The sequence below is a fragment of the Aedes albopictus genome, chromosome 3 (genome assembly GCF_035046485.1).
Source record: "Aedes albopictus strain Foshan chromosome 3, AalbF5, whole genome shotgun sequence".
Taxonomy (NCBI): domain Eukaryota; kingdom Metazoa; phylum Arthropoda; class Insecta; order Diptera; family Culicidae; genus Aedes; species Aedes albopictus.
In genome coordinates, this window is record NC_085138.1 from 447957491 (window position 1) to 447983608 (window position 26118).

The 26118-nt window shown below is 44.4% G+C and overlaps 2 protein-coding genes and 1 long non-coding RNA gene across 7 annotated transcripts in view; 2 read left to right on the forward strand and 1 right to left on the reverse strand.

The window, feature by feature from the left end:
* Window positions 1-26118, reverse strand: part of LOC109407558 (uncharacterized) — a 48465-nt gene continuing 22347 nt past the window's right edge. For 3 of the 5 annotated variants that reach the window (XM_019680627.3, XM_029864557.2, XM_019680628.3), the window contains 5 exons: window positions 18677-20983; window positions 17715-18614; window positions 11279-17649; window positions 11089-11219; window positions 1-4974 (listed from right to left, as the gene is read on the reverse strand). In XM_019680627.3, the coding sequence (XP_019536172.3) occupies window positions 11215-11219; window positions 11279-17649; window positions 17715-18614; window positions 18677-20922 (9522 nt within the window). In that variant the 5' untranslated portion in view covers window positions 20923-20983 and the 3' untranslated portion in view covers window positions 1-4974; window positions 11089-11214. The remainder of the gene's footprint in view (window positions 4975-11088; window positions 11220-11278; window positions 17650-17714; window positions 18615-18676; window positions 20984-26118) is intronic. The other 2 variants (XM_029864560.2, XM_019680629.3) reach the window with 2 other exon arrangements.
* LOC134291086 (uncharacterized) lies at window positions 10166-10838 on the forward strand. Its single transcript, XM_062858370.1, has 2 exons — window positions 10166-10765; window positions 10818-10838. Exons 1-2 carry the CDS (start codon window positions 10166-10168, stop codon window positions 10836-10838), a joined length of 621 nt encoding a protein of 206 aa, XP_062714354.1.
* LOC134289935 (uncharacterized) lies at window positions 21351-25221 on the forward strand. The gene is made up of 2 exons (XR_009998763.1): window positions 21351-24884; window positions 24956-25221. It is a non-coding gene; the product is annotated as an uncharacterized LOC134289935 (long non-coding RNA).

Consider the following 26118-nt stretch of genomic DNA (forward strand, 5'->3'; position numbering starts at 1 on the left):
TTAAATTTTCGATTGATTTTATATTGTTTGAGTTCAATCATAATCATATGATTTCCGTCGGTATATATATTACATGTGTGTAGTTCACTTTTTCTGCATTTTTTCGTTTTTTCAATAAACTTAGATCATTTAAAAATATAAATATACAAAAAGAACATTTAAACATAATATACTCTATGTGGGCTTCGTTTGCATCCGCATTCCATCATCCAGCGTCCGTTTCCTTTTTCTAATGTTAATCATTATATTCATCATTGTTAAGCCTAACCAAAGCAGGTAGGTGCTTTTGTCAGTTATCCTCTCTTCTGGATGAATAGATGGTAAAAGTTAATAGGCGGGTGTGAGATGGAGCACAGTCGACCCAGTGCTTTTCTATATACTACATATTTACACTTACACTGGAGGATGTGCAAACCCCCCGAAAACGCACTGCGTCTTCTCGATTTGTTTTTTTTTTATAATTATTACTTGGGCTTGTGGGAAAAGCAATTTTAGTGTTAAAATTTCAAGCTTAAAAAGTAGGCTCTCTTATGTGTGTTTGTGTCGTAATCATCGGCGATCTTGTAAGCGTCACGTATGTTATTATGATGAGGGGAGGGCGATTCTAGTGGGATGAATAAAATCGATACAAAGCAACAACGAAAAGAAAAAGATGTTATCAACTTTTTAACAGCAATTCTGGCTGTTACGAAAGTATTATTTAGGATTTTGCTATTTGCTTGCACATATTGCGCGAGCAATATTTTTTTAGGTTTTTTTTTAGTTATAGCTTACACCTTAGCGTCAATAATTTAATGCCTTAATTTCTGCTTAGCTTGGTAAGATTTTAACTTTTATTTTAGGTCTAATACAAGATGACATGAGAGTTCTCCACCAAGGATAGATCATTGCTTCGGGGTCTCCTCCAATTAGCCTAGCGGATAGGGCTGCCAATCCGGAGACGGCGGGTTTGATTCCCGTTCCGGTCGAGAAAGTTTTTTCGACTTCCTGGACATAGTGTAGCATTGTGCTTGCCTAGCAATATGCAAATTCATGCAATGGCAGACAAAGAAAGCCTGCCAATTAATAACTGTGAAAAAACTCAAAGAACACTAAATTGAAGAGAGGCAGGCCAAGTTCCAGTGGGAACGTAGAGCCATAAAGAAGAGTAGATCATGTAGATAAAACAACTACCATTTCCTTAAAATAATTAGATTGAATAACTGTCCTTCGAATTCTATTTCCATCTAGTCCACGTCTATTTCCGGCACAACATAAATTTAATTCCCGTCACACCTTCTACATGACACTATGGTACATAAGATGGTAAAAAATATAATTTGACCGTAGTTGTGTATTCGAAAAGTCGGTCAAATTCTTCGCAATCCAAATCAAATCATGAGTTCAAAGTAAGATTGAGCAGAATGCTTTGAAATTGAGATAGATGTAGCTATAGAATAACGACCAAAATATTTCAGGTCATATTTTCGTCCACTAGATCATAAAACGCCATCACAGAGCAACGAAGTAAACTTTCTCTGTGGTTGTAAAATATGATGTTTTGTATGCAGAAAATCCACGCACACATTTGCCTACATCTTCCCTGGGACGAAGACAAATACTTGTTTAAATTTTATCGACGAGAACAATCAATTTATTTCGATAATTGAGAAGATTTTGCTGCATTCTGTAGCAATGAAATCCAACTTTGAAGTGCCACATAGCTTTTGTGAGGTGTGAATTGAAAGTCAAGTTCATAAGTGAATCTGACAAAGTGAAAATTGAATAGTGATGAAGAACAATTCGGCTAGCTGCTGCTTTGATGCGGTTGCCTTCGTCATTCACAAAACGATGTTATGTTTGTAGTTTTAAGAAGTTTCCATGAATCGCATTATCCAAGTCATGAAAAAGTTCTTCGATTGTTACAGGGATTGTGTTACTTTTGTCACTTGTTGTGAACATTTTATCAGTTTATTTTGTGGTTTGACCCTGAACTTTCATAAGCATTTGTAGTGCTCAGGCCATTTCGAGCAACAATCAAGTACAAGATAAGCAAACGGTCCCCTAGCAAGGACATCAAAATGTAGACGGTCTAGTCTAGTCTACACATACACAGTCATTCATAGAAAGAACCCTGGAAAATGATAGGATCGACTACTCCTATCATTTTTCTTGTCATTATTAATGGTTGCAGTACATCAAAGATGCATTACAAGCATTAAAGCGGCCAGGCTTATTGTGCAGCGTTGTTATTGTTATTTAAATCAGAAAACGGGGACAACTCGTACCAACCGTTCCTTAAGAAGTGAGAATAATGTACCGCATCGTTGGGAGTGACTATGTTAAGTATGTTAATGTCACTCCATGCAAGGACATCAAAATGTAGACGGTCTTGTATTTTAGACCGAATCAAGATGCCCCTTTAGGATTAGAAATTCCTAGACCAAACTCGAGCTATGCAAGCAGCCGACGCTGCGAACAAAAGGCAACCCGTCAGAAAAAAAAAATCGATCACAGGATTGAACTGCTGGACCATTATCCATTTGGATTACATGGCTCAATTCATGATGATGGTATTTTGTGCATTTGTAGGGTTCTAATTTATTTTCGTAGCAGCGTCCAACGTGGGACACGGTACGCAATATGAAATAGCGCATTTGTAGGGTTTTATTCCAAGTTATTCGTTGTATGTCGCATCACGTGGGGTACGATGAATTTGTAGTGTTCTGTACATTTTTTTTGTTACATTGGCGCCCAATGTTTGGACCGAGTTATTTGTGGAGCTCGTCTTTTGTTGTTACGACAAAAAATGTGGAATTGTTCGATTTCCAGTACTATAGGAACTGGTTATCGATGATAGTCTACATCTTTTTGCTTCCATCACATAAGCCATTGACAAAGGTGAGTTGGAATATCTTGAATTATCGGCTATTTTTCATCTGATACGACGGAAATTAGCGCATATGACGAAGTAAATTTCTACCCCTCCAATCTGTTAATCCAAATGACATTAGGCCAAATTGACATTATGTTATAGATTGTCGGGTGTAGAGAAAACAAATGTGACTACGATTACAGACATCAGAAGTCATATAAATTTCACATGCCAACTTCTACATCGATCCAGTTACGTAGTGTACTTCTTGATCTTTAAAATTTGGGATTGAAGATGCTCGTTTTTGTGAATCATTTCAAAACATTTGCCAGCAATGGAGGCGCTTTTAAACTGAATCATAACAAGAATGAAATGTGGAAACTTACATTTTTGTGAAAGTATGTTGTTCGTAGCACATTGTTTTCCAAACTTGGCTCTCTTGACCCCCCTTTCTGTTGAGTTGGGGACGAGATTTGGGCAGCTATACCGTGGCAAACGATCTATCCCTCGATGGAGAACCACTCTCTGTAATTAGGTTTCGATTCCCGGTTTTCCCTTAATCCCTCTTCGCACCCTTCGTTCTTCCTAGGTAGTTGCATATTTTTTGTGTCATTTTGCTACACTTTCCTCCTCAGCTACGCGGGATATTAATGTTAGTTGTTTTACCTGTTTACTCTTTTTTTTTCTATTAGCTAGAAGTTTGCATACTTTCCACTTTAAGTGACATGTTATTCGTTTTTTGTTGTTGTGTTGCCTTTTTAAATTTAACTTTTCACGTTTATACATGCTATTTGTACTATTTTACACCATGTTTGTAGTCGTTTTTGTGTTTTTTTTTCTTTGTCGAATCGATTTACTTAACGCTCTGGGTAAGTAGAAGATAATTTTGATTGAGAGTAGAATCCTGTCTCGATGCTGCATCCACATGCACTAGCAAACCGGCATTTTTCTGAGATACACTTTCTGCGTTTCCTGTACACGTATATTTACACTCTGTTTGAGAGGATATTTCCTGTGTGTCACTATTCTTTTCTACAAGTAGGTGGGTTATTGAAGTAGGGGATTATCAATGACTGGCTATTTACACTAAATTCACTGGTTAATGAGTAGGTCTAACGAGGGGGGAACGACGCTCTGCCGGATCCTGTTGCCCATGGCTACCGCTGTTCTGCAGGATTCATATATTGCTGTTTCTACTTTGAACGTTCGGAGATGGTGCCGTCTCCTTCTTTTAGGTCATCTACAAAATGTACAGCTTCACAACTTCTGAAATCAGTCTTCACGATTCTGGGTTTCTTGTTTTATCTATATACACGAATTGATTTACCGGGAGGATCCGACAGAGCGTCGTTCTTACTAATATGGAATACGGGAACTAACTTTCGGACTTGCCTCTGGCATTGGCCGAAAATTTGAGCACGCTCGCGTTCATGGTTAATAGGATTTTGCATTTATTTTCAAATCGTCAATAAAAATATTTAACGGCAAAACAGAAAAGGTCGCTAAGTTCGAATGTTACAGTTTTTATACAATGCATTTTTATTCTACATGGATGCTGCACGCGCAAATTTATGGGATTTCATCATCATCATCATCAACGTCATCATTATCGGGAGGGAAAATGGCTTCAAACTGGTGCGCGATATCCAATCTAATGCTATTCGATTCCTACTCTTGATCCTAAATTACAATATTACATGTACAATCATAATCCTAGGAGCTTCATCAGAACATTACAATATATCCTACGAATCGGGTTGTACTTCCACAAGAAGTATATATTAATTCCTTTCAAACTGTTCCTGGCGAAAAAACAATACAAAAGATCTCTGCTCACTCGCGGGCTCCCTCACCCCTCTGGTGCCACTCTCCCTCAAACTACATGTGCCACGACATGTTTGTTGTGGTTTATCACTCCGTAACTGTTGTTTACGTTCCCGGGCTGGGCCACTTTGTGACCAGCGTACCGTCCAAGACTGCGTGTGTGTTTGATTGCTTGTACATAGTTTTGTTTTGCGTGTTTTTGCTATATGTCATCTCGTTTTTGGTAATGTTGCTGGTGGTGATCAGCGGTAGGTCATGTTTCTTCTTTTTTGTGTTTGTGAACCGAATGTGGTGCTCTGAAATCCGAAAATAAACAGAACGATGAATAAGAGAATGCTACTTAACTGAAATGCATCATTCAGTCGAAAACCTCCAACGAAAGCACACGTGGTGTTGAGAAAGTGATTTTTCGAGAGTTTAGCGAGTGGAATATTGGAGTTTGTTTGAAGTGATTTTTTGGGACTAGAGTGAAGAAAGTTTTGCAAAACCAAAAGGAAGTAGAAACACGGGAGAAATGACGGGACCGGGGAGTCCCGACCCAGGAGGCGGAACGCCGAAATCTGGCCTAGACGAGAGACAATGGATGACATACGAGTATGAAGAAACCGACGCGGGACCATACAGAGTTATCGTACAGTTGAACGAGAAGCAGGATGACGCACACATCAACAAGCTCGCAGTAGGAAAAATTCTGGCCAAATCGAAGGAGTACAAAGAAAACGTACTTAACCTCAAACCGTTGGGACGCAACAAGGTGCTGGTTCTGGTTAGGACCCCACAGACGGTGAACAAAATCCAAGCGGACAAATCACTCCGGATGCAGAACTACAAGGCGTACATTCCCAAGCACTTTTTGACGGTGTCAGGTGTTGTTACCAGCGTCCCGCTGGAGATGACACCGAAGGAGATTATGGAAAGCATAACCTGCAAAGTGCCAATCCTGGGCGTTTCCAGGCTGCACAAATACGAGAACGATCAGAAGATTCCTACCACAAGGATCAGCGTGACGTTTCGGAGCAATCAACTGCCATGTGAAGTTCGTATGTTCTGCTGTACGAACCAAGTCAAGCCATTTGTCAGCAAGGCGGTTTTCTGTCAAAATTGCCTTCGATACAACCACCGCACCAACAACTGTCGGTCGCGGCAGAGATGCGAAACCTGTGCAATGAACCATGACGAGCAAGAATACGGGCAATGCGCTTTGCCGGCAAGGTGCGCGCACTGCAAGCAAGAGGGACATAAGTCAGGAGATGCAACGTGCCCTGAACGAATCCGACAAAACAACTTGAAGGTCATATTGGCGAAAACGAATCTTACGGCACTCGAAGCGCAGGAGCAATTCCCTATCTACACCCAGAATCGGTTCAGCCTACTGGAAAACACAGAGGACTTCCCCACGCTAATCAACGCATACGCAAAAGTGGCGCATCGACCAAGCAATGTGAACATCCGGACGAACCCCATGGACAAACGAAAGAGAACGGACGGAACACGCAAACAACACAACCCAAAACGTACGTCAGAGGAGGCGTCGAACAAAATCATAGGCAACGAGGTAGAAGTGTTCAACGACAAAAAGCGAAGGACAGACGACGAAGTAACGAGGAATGGAACGGCCCTCTTCAATCGTTACAAGACAGATGAGTTCGAAAAATTCCAGTGGAAACTACACCAAATGCAAATGGCGGCACAAAACACACGGGAAGGAGCACAACAGAACATGGAAGTCACCAGTGACAGCGATGAAAGTGGCGCATACAGCCTCGCTTGTGGCGGTCACACAGGACAAGAACAGGTAAGCCAGTCGGTAGGGAGCAAAAACGAAAAAATAAGAGAACAGAACTAAATAAATGAACAAAACTGATGTCATTTAAAATCATACAGTGCAATATTCAGAGTATATAGAAAAATAAAGCAGAGCTTGCAAGGGTACTAATAAAAGAACAATATACGGTTGGATTGATATCAGAAAGCTGGACGAAGAAAGAATGCGAGAACAGCAAGTACAGAATTCCTTGTTACAACAACTACTATTGTTCAAGATTCGATGGGTATGGTGGAGCTATGATCATCATACACGAGTCGGTCAAAAGTAGAGATTTTGAGGTGGATTCGACGGATAACATCCAGTGCGTGGGAAGATTCATCAAAAACATGGATTTAGTGGTTATAGCAGTATATGTAGCACCAAATACTTCGGCGAATGAACTGAAAAGTTTCTTAACAAGCTTGGCAAAGAAAATGGAAGGGTTTAGATCGGTGTTGATTGGGGGAGACCTCAACTCACATCACAGACTATGGGATCAACATCACTCGGACGCAAAAGGAGGAGTGCTGTTTGATTTCATCAACGACGAAGATATCATCTTACTAAACAACGGCGAACCAACTTTCATACCAGCGCAACTGAATAAAAGATCATCGACGATCGACCTGGTCATGGTGTCCCCGGGTCTGTATCAGGACACGAGCATGGAAATCTTGCAATACGGGATAGGTAGCAGACATCTGATAGGCCACATCGTCATCTCCAGGGATCAACAGCCAAAGGTTAGTTTTTTTCTTAAACCGGAAGAAAGTGAAAGAGGAAGTAGAGAAGTTAGACGAAACGGGAGTAGATGGGTTAGCTAGTTTACAACAGGAGATGAAAACAATTCTGAAACAGGCAAAACAAAAAAATCGCTTTGAGCCAAAGTTTTGGTGGAATGAAGAAGTGGAAGAAGCTTGGAAGTGTAAAAACGAAGCTAGAGCAAAGTTTAAGGCCCCTTAGCGTGTCAGCTCAAATTTTACTCTTCTTATTTGATTCTTATTCCAAACAATCATCAAGCACGATAGTAGTTGTGAAGCCTTTCTATACCATTTCCATAAACAAACAAACAAAAATAGCACCTCTTTGTCTCGGTACCTCCAATGTAAACATTTCTAGAATATGAATCGTTTGAAAGAAACTCAGGCAGTAAACTACTCTACTTTAATGAATAACAAGGAAACATATCCAAATGACACGAAAAATGTTAGATTTTTTATGTAACAAACTAGAAATGATCGAATTATTTTGGTACGCTCTCCCACTGTTTATGTTTGCTGCAACAGCAGTGCTGGCGGACCGCTTGGTGAAGATTTCGTAAATTATAATGCTTTGCTTATTTCACTAACAATTGTGGTAAAAAAGTTAAAAAATAATCACCCCACAAATTATTTTTGATTTTATGACGCATAACCAATGGGTTTGACTTGACTTTTTGATCGATTTCGATTAATTTTATTGATGCTTTGGCCAGCAGGATCGACATCACTGCGTGCAATGATCGATGATTGTGCGCGCCAAAAGACACCACCGCGCTGCCGTCGTCGTCGTTGGTACTGCGGTGGGTGGTAAATACCGCCAACCACAGTTTTAGTGCGCTCGAAACAAATCGTTAAAAATTGCTACTTTCGAGTGAACTAATGCTTAGAAATCGTGATTACTTGGAAAGAGGCTTGTATTTGAAGTAGTGTGAATACATTTTTATGCCGAATATCTCTCGTGAAATTGATTATTTTATAGAATAAGATAAGTGTCGATTTTTTACAAATATGTATTGGTGCAATGTTGTGTAAAGTTGATTTCGGTCAATGATTTTGAAGAAGCCATTTTGCGATGACACGCTAAGGGGCCTTAACCGGAGTGGAACGTTAAGTGACCTGATAGAAATGAAAAGACTAGAAGGGTTGTTCACGAGGGAAAAAAACCAGGCAATGAGAGAAAAGTTTAAAGAATTTGTCAAAGGAATAGATCCCAGTACGAGTAGTAAAGAGTTATGGAAAAAAGTTAATGGGTTAACGGGAAAAAGGAAGAAACGAAGTACATGAAGAGGAAGAAGCAGCTACTCAATTTCTGAATAAAAACTTTCCGTTTAGTGAACCAGTGGAACAACAAATAAGTGTGAAAATAGATTACGACATTATGAGTGTGACGAAGTGGAACGATATCTTAAGCAGAAAAAAGAAAGCATCGGCAGCTGGTCCGGATGGAATCAGCTACGAGGTACTAAGGAGCGTCCAAAGGGAGGTTAGAGACAAGCTGATAGAAGATTTGAATCGTATGTGGAAAGAGGGAAGAATCGATTCCGACACGAAAAAGATTAAGGTGATCGCGATACCCAAGCCGGGGAAAGATCCGAATTTAGGAAGCATAGCTCCACTACAACATGTTTGAACTATGTTATTAACAGTATAAACTCATTAAAAAGGGAAGGAAAAGTCACAGGGGCAATCTTCATTGATCTGTCAAACGCCTATAATACGGTCAAAACAGAGACCCTAGAAAGAATACTGTATGGCTATGAAACTCCAGCTGAAATCACAAATTGGATTGTGAACTTCCTCCAAGACAGAATTGTGCAAATACAGGTAGGAAAGCGGTTAGTCGAAAGAAGCGTCGGTGACGGACTGCCACAAGGGGACGTGCTGTCACCGATGTTGTTCAACATCTACACGGCACAACTACACGAAGCAGCAACAGAAGGAGTCATCCTGGTACAATTCGCCGATGATTTTATGGCAATTGTAGCAGGGGAAAATAGGGAACAACTACAATGTCGGGCTCAAAGGTTTCTTGACACCTTTAAAACCAGTTCTGAGCAATTGAACCTAAAAATAAATGAGAACAAAACCAAAGTAATTCTCTTTCAAAGGAACCAAAAGACCTTGAACCTGAAAATCGGGAGCATGAACATAGAAACTGTAAATACTCACAAATACCTAGGGCTGACTATGGATCGGAGCATAGCGTTTGGAGCTCACATCCGGGAATTGAAAAGGGGAGCAACCGACAGGATAAACATGTTGAAGGTCATTAGTGCCACAAAATGCGGAGGACACCCGCAAACACTGAACCTACTATACAATTCTATAGTACGGAGTTATCTCGACTACGGTGCTTCGGCATATGCAAACGCGGCAAAGAGCAACTTAAACAAACTGACTGTAACTAACAACGTATGCCTAAGAAGGGTCACAGGCTGCTCTAAAACGACGCCAATCAACACGCTATGCGCCATTGCCAGTCAGCCTCCTTTGGAGTTCCGTAGGAAGCTAACAACTGCCAAAGAGCTAATAAAACATGCACAATTCCAATCCCTGGTCTGGACACAACTACTGGAGTTGAATGCTGGAAACGGGGAAAAGCTAACATACCAAGAGGAGATCTTCGAAAAATACAAGGACATTTTCGACAAAGTGACACATACGAAGTCGGTGCAGCAAAGAACTACAGCGAGGATCGAAGCAGAAATAGACGACGGTGCATGGACGAAAAGGAATACGTCCCCAAGAATACTTAAACAGCTGGCTCTGGGAAAAATACATGGAATGTATAAAAACCATAGGAAAATCGTCCATAGGCGTCCGTGTACCTCAAAGGACGACGAACTTTGTGGCATAGGAATCTACGACGCAACAAGTAGTTTTAAACTCAGCTTGAAACTGCAGAACTCTGTTTGTACAATGACAGCGGAGCTGCAGGCCATCCTGATAGCACTACAGTACCTGGAAGAAAACGATATTGAGAATGCGGTTATTCTAACTGACTCAAAGTCGGGTAGCGAACTCGTCAGTAGTCAACTGGAAGAGACAGAAAGAGACGAGATCATACAAGCAATCATAGAGAAAGCAGCCTCACAAAATACTTGCATACAGTGGATCCCAGGACACGTTGGACTGGAGGGCAATGAGATCGCCGACAGTCTGGCCAAGGCGGGACTCCACGCTAACGAAACCATTCAAAATAGGATTCTACCTCACGACGCCTACAACTCGATCAAACAAGCCATTTCTACAGAAGTCCAACAGTGGTACGTGAACTACACCCAAGAGTACGGTAAAGGAAGAAAATTCTTTAAGATTCAAACCACAATCAACACCAAATCGTGGTTTCACAACCTACCATTCACCAACACCGAAACAAGGACCCTCAACCGACTGCTAGCGGGTCATGACTACTCGCCTTTCTGGCTGAGCAAGATGATGGTCAAAGACGAGATGTTCTGCGATTTGTGCGACTGCCTCAACACTTCGGAGCACATAATTTTCCAATGTGTGAAACACGTAATACCCAGAGATAAACACAATCTTGACCCTTTTTACTCAATCCAACAAGCGTATGACGACAAGAACGTAGAAACTCTGAAAAACATATGTAACTTTCTCAAAGAAATCAAAATAAACATATGATGTCCCAACGATGCACTAAAATGACAATCAAATCAAATTTGCTCCCATAACAAGAAACCGACTGGCGTTATAGCGAATGTGCTGTGCCATTTAGCAGTGGGTGGTTGACAACCACGCACAACCAGAAGTAGAAGAAGAAGAAGAATTGAAATGCATGTTTTAAAACACCGATCAGAACATGGTCCTTTTTGACTTACCTCGCAGATCAACCCCCGAAGCTGCTCGTTGAATTGTACCCATTGAACTCAACCCATCGAATTCAAGACAACACATTCAACTGAAGTTTGTTCCATCCGCCCCTGTGATGCGTCAAGCGTATCGGTTCAAACTGAAAATCAAATCCCTCATTTAGATACACTTTCTCATTCTTCAATCAACCACTCTTACCTGTTCCCTCGGTTGAATTGGGCTCTGCCTTAGACGCCCCCGACTTCGAGCTGGACATTTCATTCGAGGAAACCTTCGCTGCTTCTTCATCCTCACCCATCGGATTCTCCTCCCCAAGCTCCAGCTCCAGTTCCTTGCAGATCGAACTACTCACATCGTTGCTACCGAGGCTACTGGTTATCTGGTTACTTCCACCAGAATCACTGCTACTGCTATTACTGCCACCCAGCTCCGGAGTGGTTGTCGAAGTGCTCGTGGCCGCTGAAGACGACGAAGACGACGGCGTCGTCGTCGATTGCATCTTCCGCTGACGGTATTCGTTGATGGACAGCTTCCGTTTCGGTGTCACCGACGCTGGCGGCTCTGGAGCGGTTAATGCCGGGTTCAGCCTAGGATCCGAACCGGCAGTTTTGGTAAAGATCTTCGGATAAGGACTTCCGGCTGACCCGAGCGTGGACAGATTATCGGTCACTTTGGTCGACGATAGCAAGAAGGAACTTCCGACTCGTTCCGTGCTCCGATCTGGTCCTAGCGTCGAGAAACTGGACGGTCGCGTACTGGAGAAGCCTTTGTCTAACAGTGAACTGATTTCACTGGATGATTTGTACTGGAAAGTGCTGCTACTAGTGGTGTTATTGGTAGTCGCTGTACTTCCACCCAGCGAGGACTTTGGATAATCCAAGAAGGATGATGTGCTGGTCCGGTAACTTGTGAAGCTGGAGAGCGGTTCGGATCCGGCCGATAGCGATGACAAAAGTTCACGAGCAGCTTTCGATTGATAGGTACTGGGAGAGTTGTAGTTTATCTGCGGGATATCCGGACGCAGCGTCGAATAACTTCGCACTTCCGGGGTCTCCCGAAAACTGTCTGTTGTACTATACCACGAAGGGTGCGAGTAGGATCGACCCAGCGTAGAAAACGACGGCGGTTCTTCTACTGGTGGTGGGACTGGTGCAGGTACTGGTTCAGGTTCGCTGACAATTGGTGCTTCCAACGTGGCGTCAGCTACAGCTGGTTCGACGACAAAATCCGAAACTGGTGGTTCCTCCGGCGGAGGTGATGGAGGGGCAGGTGGAGTGACACTTCCCTCCTTGCTGGACGCGCTGGATCTGCTCTTGCCAGTTTTCTTTGGCAATCGGGGTTTCTCATCCGAGCTGTTCTCGCGGGAGACGACTTTCTTCGACTTCTTGTTCCTTGAAATGAGATTCATGATATTTTCCGAGTGGAAGGAAGCAATCACCTTCTGCAAGTCTTCCAGTTCACTCTTGTCACTGTCTTCTGCTGGCGCAGCCGGCACACTTTTATCGCGTCCATTCATGGTCTGAACGTTCACTACTGGTTTCACACTACGATCTTCATTGTCAACTTCCATTCGCTCTGGCGAATGCTGCGTCGTTTGTTCTTCTTCCACTTGCGAAACACTCGATTCTTCTGTCGTGTTCATCACTGTGTCACTTTGGTCCATCTGGTCGACTTCGTGTTCTTCGTGGACAATTTCACTCATTATCACTTGTTCTTCCTGTACAAAAGAGGAATCTTGCTGTAACGACGGTTCGCTGCTTCCACTGCTGGTTATAGTTGTAGAACTTTCGGTCGCTGTCACACTTTCCTGCTCGGCCGCCACTGCCATCTCAACCTGAGAACACTCCACCTCCTCTGTGGAAGCAGATACTTCCATTTCCGGTTTAGCTGTTTGCTCGTCATGTGCCTCATCATCGACGTCGGAGCTTCCCAAACTGCCACTACTGTTACTGCTAGCCACCGAGTTCTTTTCGGGTGTTTCCGCTACGCTTGAACTGAGCGACTCCGACGGCGACGGAGGTTGGAACTTGGCCGGGCTTCCGATGTACTTTTGGCTTCCTTTACTGCGCGTGATTCCGGGAACCGGGGCCGAGCTTGGATAGCTTACGTCGATTCTGGCTTGCGGTTGTTGCTGTGGCTGCTCTGCCGGAGGGACGACAAAAGTTACTTCCGGGGGAAGAAGCGAAGCCGGTACCATTGCGGCCACTGCCGATGGTGGTGGGGAGGGGAGTTTTTCATACTTGCTGATTGCTTGATGTTGTTGCGCTGCAAGTGGTGGTGGTGGTAGGGATGTTGTCCTCACAGTTTCCTGCGCTTCCATTGGTATTAGATGGTGATGAGCTTGCACCACCTGTGGGATTGGCACTGGAACTGCTGATGGCGTTGGCAGGGGTCCAGGATCCGCAAAATGCAGTGGGGTAAGCGCTTGCGCAATGGGGACAATTTTGTACGGTTGTATTCTACGCACCGGAGGAACTGCCGTTCTAGAGAGATCCATAGCTTGCTTATCTTCCGCTATGCCGAAGGGATACGACAACGGAGGCGGTCCAGAATTGGGCCATTGTAGGCCACCTTCCTGGAACTTTTGCTGGGAATTTATCACAATTGGCTGCTGCTGCTGTTGCGGTTGATGCTGAGGTGCCAGGCTATCCACAAAATCAATCTTTTGGGCGGAGATCAATGCAGGTTGCTGCTGTTGTTGAGATTGAGTTTGGATCACTTCGTCCGATTGCCGTATGACACGGCGCTTCTTGAGCGGTGTTGTAAATCCATTCGGAGGAGGTGGTGATGACGATGCTTGAGTCAACAATTCGTCCGTCTCTTCGGAAATGGCTTGTCTTAGCCAACGTTTTTTGGCTGCGGCGCTTTCCGATACGTTTCCCCCGCTGGTGGGAGTGTGAGTTTGTTCCTGGGAGTTGTTCACCGCAGTGGAACCGATGCTGACCTTATCGTCCCATTTGTAAGCGGTGGTTACTTCAGGTTCGGCTTGAGGCGAGTTCTGGGCAATGAATTCTTCCACCTTTTTCGCCACGATACAGATATTGGGCTCGCTTACATCTACACCAAGAGGAGTCGTTAGGCTGCTCTCCTCGAACGGTACCCTCCGGTATTCATGGGATTTTTCCTCGCTCATGTATCCGGAATCCTGGTCCGGGGTATTCCTCCGGTAGGCGTCCACTGCCTGACCACTCAGCCACTCGCGACTCATGCTTTTCTTCGTTTTGGCCTTCTGCGGAAACTTGAAGTCTTGCTCAACTGTCGAACCGCTAGAAACCTGTTCCAGCGGGCCTACGGCAGCTTCAATCAGCATACACGCGGAACTGAGCAACGGCAAGTTGGACGACGAAGCCGATGGTACCGTTTCGACGTTATTGTTGTCGTTCGAAGACGCAACGTCGGCCAGCGGTTTTACATCGTCTCCGAAGAAAGTGCTCTGCGTTGGTTGCGCTGGTTCTCCGGGTTGTTGCGAAAAGGTGAGTAACAGTTCAGCGGCCTTACTCTCGTACGGCCGACTGGGAGTTTCCGGATCCAAAGCTAGCACCCTTCCGTTTTTGCTTTTCTTCGAAGATTTGGACACTTTCTTCTTGCGGCTTTGATTGGGCGATCCGAAGTGCTGACTCAACGATTTGCTCTTCTTCTTCTTTCGCTTTTGCGAGCTGAGACTCTTCTTCTTGGTCGAACTACTCCCACCGGATGGGGCGCTCTCGTCCGGAGTGGACGACGAAACGCTTCGCCGCTTCCCTTCCTTGCGCTGTTCCTTGAGTTCTTGCTTTCGCTGCTGGGATTGTTCCATCTTTTCGAACGCCTTGACGATGGCCTCCATTTTGCGTTCCTCGCGTGTCAGCTTCCTCGACGGAGGTTTTTCCTTCTTTTCCTTCTCGGTCTCCTTGAAGGGATTGTTCTTCTTTTTGCTGCTGCTTCCACCGTGGTGCTGCGAGGAGGTCGAATGTGGAGAGCTGTGGGCACTGTTGCCAGGATTGGAACCGGACGTGTGATGCAGCGGCTGGGTGGATTTTACCGGAGAACTTCCGACACTGTCACAGAGACTCGCCGTGTCAAGTCCGTCTTTGCTGTCCATGTCGTGTGCGGGAGATACAGCGATTGCTGGTTCTTCCTTTACCGCAGATTCAGAGACTTCAATAGGTGGCTCAGCTTCGATCTTAACGGGAAGTGGTTTTGGCTCCTCTAACTTTATTTCCGGCTCTGGCACAGGTTCCGGTTTGACTTCTGGTTCCGTTTTGATCTCCTCCAGCGGTATCGGTGGCTTCTCGTCAATCACGAGAGGACGATGCGGCGGTTCGTAGACGTGCAGTTGAGGCTCCTGTTTCACTTCAATTGGGGGCGGCGGGTATTCTACTTTAACCGGTGAGGAAATGACCGGAGGAGCCGGCGACTGTGGCCGCACTGGAGGTTGATAATGGGACTGGAAAAGTTCCTGCTTCAGTGTTTCTGCACAACGCGGCCGCTGGGCAACCGGGATTGGAGGTGGCGGTGGCGGAGATAACATGCTGGTCGTTGCCGCCGGTGTAATCGTTGAAGACGGAATCGGAGAGTATTCGTGCTTCATAGGACTTGCCTTGGGCGATTTGATTTTGATCTTTATGATGTCTTCCATGATTTGATGCTGTTGCTGAATCAAGTGGTCTGGCAACGGATGCGAGTGGTTAGGGATGGTCAACGCAGGAACGTTCATCGGTGCCACCGGAGGAGGTGGAGGAGCAACGTCCGACATGGGTTGCAACGGAGGAGGATGCTGAGACGAGGCTTTGACCGGCGATGGCATAGAGGGAATCACCAATGGTGGTGGTCCAGTTAAGTTGAGTGGTGGCGGCGAGTTCATTGGTGACTTAATCTCCGCATAGAACCCGGTTCGATGCCCGATGTTCATAACTGGACTCATTGGAGGAGGATGTGGCGAAGTTTGCGGATGTATTACCGGTGGTTGTGGCGGCAATGAAGTCGGCGCCAATGCCGGGGGTTGAGATTGATGAGTAGGCGATGGACTGTACATGTAAACAGGCTGCGATGGCTGCATCAATCCAGGTTGACCTTGTTGTTGTTGTTGCATAAAGTGCATTGCAGTTTGCTGTAACTGTTGATGCACAAGTTGCGACGGAGTAGGCTGGAATTGTTGTGCCGGCTGTAGTGGCGACAAAGGAGGCTGCTGCTGGGCATACATCATCAGTTCGCTAGTGCTGTCTCCGCTGGACGAAATGGATCGTAGCCGAGCTTCGGCGTTCGAGCTGGTAGATCTGCTGTTTCGCTTCTTTGGGGCCTTCTTTTCACCATCGACACCAAGGGCACCGTTGTTTTTCTTGCTTTTACTTGCTTTAGGAACCGGCGTTGTTGAACTACTTACACCTCCTTGGCCACTCGGCATGATTGCTGGGTTGACGCCAACGGGATTCGCTGCTGGAAGTAACCCATCGCTCAGCTGTGCTGAGTATTGACAGTCCTTGATCAGACCACATGCGCACAGTTTTGTGACGGTAGTATGCGTCAGGATGATCACTCCGCCTACCCTCTGGATCAGCTGTTCGTCGTGCTTGATGGTAATTTCCGTATTGGCCTTAATGTTTGCCGTCGAAACGACATACAAATGCACTACTCCCTTTTCGACGTTGTGCAGAATTTCGGCATTAGGTCGGCAGGATCTCCTCACAAATCGCGCATCGTTACCGTAAGTTCGGGTGTCAACACAAAGCTCCATCCCTCCTTGGGTCACCTGATATAGGAACAAAAACGGACCAGCATTTTTGTTGTTGCTCAGCTTTCCATTCGCAGCCATGTTGAATAACGACTGGAGCTGTTTGTGCTGAGAAGAGAGCATATACTTCCCCCGTATTTCGATAATAGGAGTCTTTGGTGGTATTTCCTCAATGCTGATCAGAATCTTCCCGCCAGCATGGGGAACAGTGGTACATTTTTGCGCTAGATTTGTTACGCATCCTGCCGGAATGAGACGTTCCGAATTCAACAGCGGATTTTGCGATTGCATCTTGCCGAATGCCGTCAGCCGGGCCCGCAGCTCCGGAGAGTAGTGATTTGTGATGGCACGCTCGTAGTTGTCGATCCAGGTTCGGATCATGTTGGACATCTTTTCTGCGTTTTGTTCCGTTGTTTTGATCTTTTTCTTAGATGGCTTTTTCAGCTCCTTCCTCTTGCCATTGATTCGATTCAGAGCATCCAACGCCTTCTTGGCCGCTTTCTTCGCGGCAGCATTTTCCCCAGATTTCTTCTTGGAACTGCCACTAGTCGACTTGGCTTTTTTCGTTCCGGCCACAGCTTTACCGGTGGTGTACTGGTTGGCACCTTTTGCACTGGTGCCAACCGGTGTTACCGAACCAGTTCCGACGACACCCACCAGATTGGTACTCGTAACGGCTGCGTCGCCCACCGGCATCTGGAGGTTGTTATTCGCCAGTAGGAGCGATTGTTCTTTTCGTTTCTCCAACTGTAACGTTCGGGCACGGATCCGGTCAACGGGCCGTGGCTGGCACATCTCACAGTTGTACTCATCGGGGATGTTGGCCCGATCAATACCCATACAATCCACGTGCTGCCATGCGCTGTTGGAAGACAAGAAATGAAATTTAGGATAAGAAAATTTAAGAATTCGTGACAGATTACTTACGAGCACTTATCACAGCATATCATGTAGCCATCGTCATGCGTCAGATCACAGATGCAGCGGGTGACGGAATCGTCCTCGCCTTCGCCCTCCGGGGCCGTTTCGGTTTCCTCGCCCAAGTCAATATCCAGGTTGTTGTAGTTCCGCGAGCCCGTACTGATGACCGAGTTGGCATCATCGTCCTGCGGAGGAATCACTTGCCGTTGGTAGATGTAGTCCAGGGCACTGCCCGGCATAATTGACGGTGGCTGTGGCGGATAGCCAACAGTCGTCGGAGTTGTCGTGGTCACAGTCGATGCCGATATCGGTGAGCTGGAACTACCGGTAATGGTGGCCAGCGTGTTCAAACTCATCTGGGTCAACGGAGCAGGAACACCGACCGGTGGAATCGACGCATTAACTGGGACTGAAGTGGGTGTCATCACAGTGGTAGAACCAGTCGATGAAACTGGCGTGGACAAGCTAGAATGGTGCTTGTAGAGTGACTGCTGCTGTTGCTGGAACGGCGGTTGTGGGGACTGAGATTGCTGCATGTAATGGTGTTGTTGCTGAGATGAAGAGTGTTGTTGCTGGTGCTGCTGAAGGTGATGATGATGATGGAGGGGCGGAGGGTGATGTTGCACTGGGGCTGCGGACACTGTATGAGACTGTTGGGTTTGCTGCGGAGGCGTTGGCATAGGCGGTGGTTGAGGATCAGGGAGTTTTAGCTCCGGTGACGGAGCAAAATATGTGTGATCCTGAAGAACCGCCTGCAGTATGTGGAACCTTCCATTGGACACATCCACCGGAGCTGGTCGCACTTCTTCGATAATGTTGTCATCGGGATGGTTGTAGTCATCGTATTTGGCAGGATATCCTTCCAAAAGAGGAATGTTGTCTGCATAGGTAATGACCTCCGATATGCTGTTGGCGAAATAGATAAAGTTTAGGTTAACAAGAATTGAACTACAATCCCGGAAACTTACCTTGTCCTCCTGCCATCGGATTTGTCCTCGAAGAACCGGGGGTTACTTGGATCGTATGAGACCCCTGTCGTTGTGTTTGCATTGCTGCTGACACTGGCCGGCGCCGGCATGCTGGACATAGGCGGTGGCGGCGGCTGTTGGGGTACATTGTCCGATCCGTAGAAGGTGAACTGCTGTTGCTGTTTGTAGCCGCCGTATCTGCCCGGCTCGGTTGATCGTTGTGACAAACTTTGTAAAATACGGGCAGATGATTCGTCCGTCATTTGTTGACCGTTCAGGAAAATTTGATCCTCTCGGGTACTGGTTGCAGGATGCTGACCAGAACTTCCGAGCGGTGATCCTGATTGAAACTGTTGTTGTTGAAGCGGTCTAGAGGGGGACGTCGAATACCGTTGTTGGTATGGAGCTGTTGCCTCCGTCGGTTGATAGTTGGAGATGCTGTTGTTTCGCCCGCGACCAGAGCCCTTCATCTTAACCGGGGACAACACGAACCCGGGACTGTTGCTCTCGTTTTGAATTGTAGAACCGTACTTTTTGTTCTTGCCGGTGGAACTGCTATAGCCAGTAACAGTGACCGACGGAATAGGATGTTCGTGGTGGCCGGTTCCCGCCATTGTCACGGTTGAAGGTGATCCAGATGATTCGAACGTCACTCCAGACGACGAGGTAGCACCTGCGTAAAGATGATGATTAAACGGTTTATAGTTGTTGCTGACGGACGTAGTTGTACTACTACTGGACTGGGACTGAGAGGCTGGGATTGGGTACGAGTTGTAGTTCTGATAACGGGTGTTACCTTGAACCATTGTGCTCGATCCGAAGTTTCCACCGTAGGTGATGTTTTGTGGGATGGCCCCACCACTGATTGGACTCGAAGGTGTTATTGATCTCTGGGGAGATTGGTGGGGTGGTGGCTGATGTTGTTGTTGTTGCTGTTGCTGCTGCTGTTGAATCTGGATCAACTGGTTTTTGGATGTTTTGTACACACCTCTGCCTTTTCCGGTGGTCGTGGTTGTGCTGACTGGGATCTGGACTGATTGCTGCGGCGGAACAGGCGTCGGGTTATGGTAAACAGCTTGAGCGGGAGATGTCGTGTAAATTGACGTGGTGGTTCCCGATTGCTGCTGTTGTAGAGTTCCATTAGACGAATTCTTGATGTAATATTGCGAATTGACTCCTGATGTTGCACTGGATTTGGAATTGTTCCGAACGCTCTTCAGATTCACACTCATGCTTTTTCCAATCGGTTTCGTCGGATTGCTTGTACTGGATTGCGTTATTTGGGAGTTTTGCATCATTTTCAGTGACGCTGCGTTTTTGCCTTTGGTGGATGCAGTTTTACCCACAATGCCAGTAGTGTTGGTGGAATTGATGATCGGACCTGACACCGATGAGCGAATTTCCAGACTGGGAGGAATACTTGCGCTGGAATCCGCATATTGCTGTATGGTGAACTGAGGCGGAGTCGATTGCTGTTGCTGGGGTGACGAAGGAGTAATCTGTGACATTCGTCCATTGCTCACCGAAATGGTAGAATTCGGTATTCGCGTCACCAGCTGGATGTTCCTGGGGACAGTAACCTTCTGTACATTACCGATTTGCGGCGTTTGCAACTGCTGCGGTTGTTGTTGCGGCAGCTGAGATGACACAAACGGTGTTTGTTGCGACAACAGCTGGTGTTGCTGCGGTTGCTGTCCGATGTGATTGAATGTTTTCACTTTCGTTATTGGTACTCCTATCAGCTTGTTTGTGCTGATCTTGCCACTCGATGTAAGGACGTTAAAGTTCTTACCACTGGCGTCTACGTAGCTGAACGTAGACGGCTGGGAGGCGCCCTTCGACGACACTAGCTGCACATTGCTCAACACTTGCACTCGCGAGTTCGTCTGAGAGGCGTCCCCCGGGATAATGTTCACCGTATTCATTTGGGAACCGCTGTTGCTTCCCACGATGGCCGTTGCATTGCCGTGCTGATTGCTACTCGCTGTGTAGCTGCTGATTACGTTCGAATACTGCACGGCACAGTCCCTCGTCAATTTCAGACCTCCAGCTCCGCCACCGGACAGTTGCTGGAGACCTGCTGCCGCCACGACATCGTTACTATCGAGGATCTGGTTATCCAGGATGACAATGTTCGAGCCAGACGAAATGACATTGCGGGAGTTGTTACTACTGTTGGTATTGTTACCGCTGTTGCCGCTATTGCTGGACGATTGTACCGAACTAATAGACGACGTAGCGGACATTTTCCTTCACGATATATGTATAAATCACTTTCACATCAAATGTTCAGAATAAACGATACACCTGAAACAAACAAAACAAAATATTAAGTTATAGTACGAAGCCAAAAAGGGTGCTGATAAGTATAATATCTAAGCCAGTATTAAAAATGACTGCGTTATTCGCCCTATAAAAGTCGTCAAAGTACATCCCTGTTGTCGATTTTTGTTCCAATTAGTTTTTAATGAAGGAAGATTCGCTGTTAGAGCCTGTCCATAAACTACGTAGACTCTAAGGGGGGGACGGGGGGGTCTGACCAAAGTCTACGCTCCATACAAATTTCGAAAATTTTGTATGAACGAAAGTCTACGCGGGGGGAGGGGGGGGGGGGGGTTCTGAGATGGCCAAAAATGAGTCTACGTAGTTTATGCACAGGCCGATTTGCCAGGCTGATAGGCAAGTTGAGCTATGATTATCTTTGCTGCCGTTCTATAGCATATCTGTACCATGTTGTTTTCTACGATTGTGCTACTTTTCCCCGAATGTCGTTTCTCCGAACGCCAGTTCCCCGAATGGCCCGTTTCCCCGAAAATTACATTCTTGATAGAAATGATCATTTACAAATGGCACTAGGTTGTTCAAAAAGTTATTTGACCATAATTTAACAATAGGAGACAGTCAGTGATGTACTAAATTTGAAGTAATGAGCTGAATTTTGTATTTTTTTTTTGTAATTTGTGTTTCAATTTAGAAACTAAATAAAACAAATTAAATCAACAAAACTTAGCAATTTAACAAATGACTATCAGAAGGCCGGCTCCAGAGGCACGTTATCCTCCATTTGGGACTTTTATTCTATAAAACATTTGAAGGAAGACAATGTTGGTTTCTGTTTCACATCGTTTGGCAGATCATTTGGCTCCGTACACTCGCACACTCTTCCCACTGGTGGTAGTATGCCGGGGAACGATGAAACAACGGGTTCACTGCTGTTGTCCTCGTTGTAGATGTTCCTCGACGTAATCCGGTAGATTCCCGTAGTACGCCTGTCTCATAAAGCAGTATATTCTGAGGCAATCGTTGGATGGCAAGTCGACTCACAGAATTGAGTTCCGAACGGTTGCAGTTATTTCTCGCTGGCGAAGGTTATACACAAAACGTATTGCAGATCGGAAGCTTCTGTGAAGTCGCTCTTCTAGAGCTACAGATAGTCCAGGGTAGTATTATATGAAAATGGGCATCACTACCGCTTGCACGAGCTTTCGTAGAGTGGCTAATGAGAGCACCGAGGCGAACCGACGAAATGTACGTAACACATTGTACGTTCTTAGGACTACCGTGCCATGCCCTAATACTGTGTATTTGACAAAAAACTCAAATATTTTACTAAGTGTATTATTTTTTTAACTGAGTAACTAGTTCAATCATAAGCATATCAAACCTTCTCAAGTTAGACGTGATAAATTTAGCACCTATTTACAAAAAACAAGCAATTGAAAATATTTACACAATGTGAGTACAAAGTAACAATACACGATATTAGGACATGGTTTCTTTCGTGTTCCAAATACCGTGTCTCGGCTAAAATTTGCAAACTGAAAATATTATTAGTACTTTTTACTTTATGAATCAATTGCACAAACCTCTAGGCAACGTTTGACGCACAGGTTCTTTTAAGTATGAACTTAGTATGATTGATATAGTGATGATTCAAAGGACCACTAATGTATGTGGGTCACATACACGGTATTAGGAACAAAGCTATGCTATACAATTTTGATTTTAACAATGGATAGAACATTTCGAATTCCATTAATCATATTTATTATACATAATATACACAATAAGCAATACTATAGCGTTTGAAAAATCAAGAAACATGGATTATTGATTTTTACAGGGCTCTTTGAAGTGAAAAGCATCCTTAAGGTCACGGAATTAGGGCATGGCACGGTACATCGTTCACTTGATGAGACCAAGATAGACAGCGTTCCAGTTTAAGGCCAAGGTTTGTTACTGCGGTGGTTAACGGCACAATTTCTCCACAAAAGATTATGTTGGGCTGTGGCATAATTGGTCTCGACTTTTTGTCTGCTGTGGATTGGGGGCTAATCGGTTTGCATCGGCCCAGCGAGATATTGCTTCAAGATCAATGTTGATCTCTCGTACAAGTATCTCGATTTCGGAGGCTGGACCGGAAATGTAGACTTGCAGGTCATCGGCATACAAATGGTAGTTGCATTTGAGTGACAAAGGCAGGCTATTGATGTACATACTAAAAAGCAGCGCGCTCAGACTAGATCCCTGAAGTGTACCATTAAGGATATCCTTCTCACCAGACACCACACTTCCTAGGCGCATTGACTACTCACAGTATACCAAGAATGATGAAATCAGGTCGCATGCAGCCTGAGAGAAGAAGAACTCGCGTCGGAGTTTGTTACTCAAAATTTCCTGGCTTACGCAGTTGAAAGCGAGAGAAAAGTCCACCATGACTGTACAGAGATCGTTTTTAATCCTTTCTTTCCCACAAGGTTTTTTGACATTTAAAAATAGATAAAATGGTTTCTAAACAAATCACTAGAACAAAAGATGTATAGTTTTGCTCCAAAATATCGTTAGAAATGAAAAATTTAATATTTGAGGTGGATCACCTGTGATCCATTGGGAAGATGGATGCACTGAAGGCACATATATAAATTTTGTTTTTAATTTGTTTATTGTTTTTTTTCAAACTATATATTTATAAATCGTCTATTACACCTTTAATTTATCTCGAAATTCTTATCTAGCCCTTCTGTTAAACTTAATGAAACTTGTCGAACTTCTTGCAGTTATCATAAGTAGTTATTCAGACATGGTTCTCTTCGAATCTGGATTCTCCTCGTACCATATAAACCCTCCTGGATTCATCTGCGACTTATTGCCGGCGCTAAATAGATTACATTATATGAAATAATGACATTTTTACATGAAACACTGTTAATAATGGCAAATGTCTTAGATGTAAACAAACATTTTAACAAGGAACAGGTTAGATCAGGAAGGATAAAAATGTCGTTATGTTCCCAATGGATCACTGATGATCCTAATGTTTGTTCATAAAATTAGTGTTTTATCGTCAACTTGTTTGTGAAACGGTATTTTATTGTGCTAATATACATACTGTAGGGCATGCTAGTATTTTTTTCCGCTGAAAATAATGTTCATGTTTGGGAATATTGAATATTCAAATATTGTTTGAATTAAAATAAAAAAAATACCGACTTTCGCTAAATCATTTAGCTCTAGAACAAAAACGAGCAGGAAGATTTTCACCAAACTTGGCATAATAGTTCAATAAACATATACAAACATCTGACGAAAAAATGGAAATGATCTAACTTATACTGTGTTTGTATGAACAGTGCAAATTAGTGGATCACCTGTGCTACCATGGGAAAGAGAGGGTTAAGATTCATTTACACGTCGTGTACAACTTTGGTGAGGGCAGTCGTTGTACTATACCTTTTCCTGTAACCTGATTGGAATCTCGCCAGTTAGGGGGGCAGTGGAATTGTCGAGATGTTCTGTTATTTGCGACAACAGTATTTTCTTGAACACTTTGGAAATCGCAGGTAGAACACTGATAGGACGAAATTTTTTGGGTAGAGTACACTCTAAAGAATTTTCACGTCCGATTTACGTGAAATATCACGTAGCTCATCCTTATTCTCAAAACCTCAGAAGTTACGTGAAGTTAGTAACCTTCACTCAATAACCACGTCGTATGCACCACCCTGTTTGGTGCAATCCACCTTATTTTCACGTTAATCGTTTCAATGCGTTTGTGTTAGTGTACTTTCGACTTGGAAGTTTCCGCGAAAGGAAAGTTACGTGACTTTCAGGTGTGAAAATAAATGCAGTATGGCGTCGAGAAGTAAGTTGGTGCAAGAAATGCTTGCGGATTTAGAGCTTCCGAGCAAGTTGCTCCAAGTATTGAAAAGTAATTTAATTGTTTAAGGCAATTGATAGTGAATAGTTATAAGCACATGTGACTTTTTATATTCTCAACAGTTTAAGAAGCTGGACCGTCTTCTGACGGTAACGGAGGACCAGTTCAGCGAAGGCTTGGAACAACTGGACGACTAAGATTTTGCGTCAAAATCCTTAGATTTGGAATCAAGTTTGGAATTATCCAATCTTGGAGAGGACCCGAAAGGTATATATACACATCATGATTGTCCCAGATGTTTTCTAATACATTTGTGTTTCCTTTTTCCTCAGAAAGCAACAGTGCGATCACTGCATTTAATCGACCAAGCGGATATCCCGAAGCTACTTTGTTGCACTACTTTGTTGCCTTTCCGATACGAGGTGAAGGTGCAGTAGTGATTCAGCATCCAACAACGCTTGCATCGGCAGCATAGAATGTGAAGGCGTATCTTCTAGTTTAAATTACAAACGCAAATGGCGCCAACGGTTCGAATCGCCCACCAGCGAGCACAAGTTAACTGTGTAACAGTAATCGAGCACCCTTCAGAGTCGACATCGGTAACAACGGTGTGACGACACATGTTCCGGACAGCGTACGATATCGACTTGACCCGGTTGCGTCGGAAACGGGAACAACGGTGCAGCAGAAATCGATCATTTATTTATTACTTAATTATTTACTTTAAAATAAAATGCTGATAAAGATTTTTCTTTAATTGATACATATTTGTACCTGCTTGTGGCGCATTTGAGGAGGCAAGAATTTTCAAATCCTTATGAAATGCAATGGCATATTTACCGATAGGGTAAAATCTATGCTTTCTTCATTGCATTTTGTAAGGATTTAGAATCTCTTGCCTCCTCGAATACGCTGCAGGCTGTTGCGGCTGCTGTAGTTTTTATTCCAAAATCATGTATAAATTACGTGAAATTCATGTAGAACTAATCATGTTTTCACGTAAAAGTTACCTGAAATTCCAGTGGCACTCACCCACATTTCACATAAACGATACGTAAAATGCATGTCAAATTTACCTGACTCATCACGTCGATTATCGAAACACAATTTTTCCAGCTACCTGAAATTCCGGTGAAGGCTACGTGAAAATTATGGTGGATGAAAACTACCTATCTTTTCACGTAAATCGGACGTGAAAATTCTTCAGAGTGTAGGGTTTGGCCGCTTTTGGAATGGGAGTGAAGATTGCTTTCTTCCTGTTAGCCGGGAAGGATTTGGATTCGAT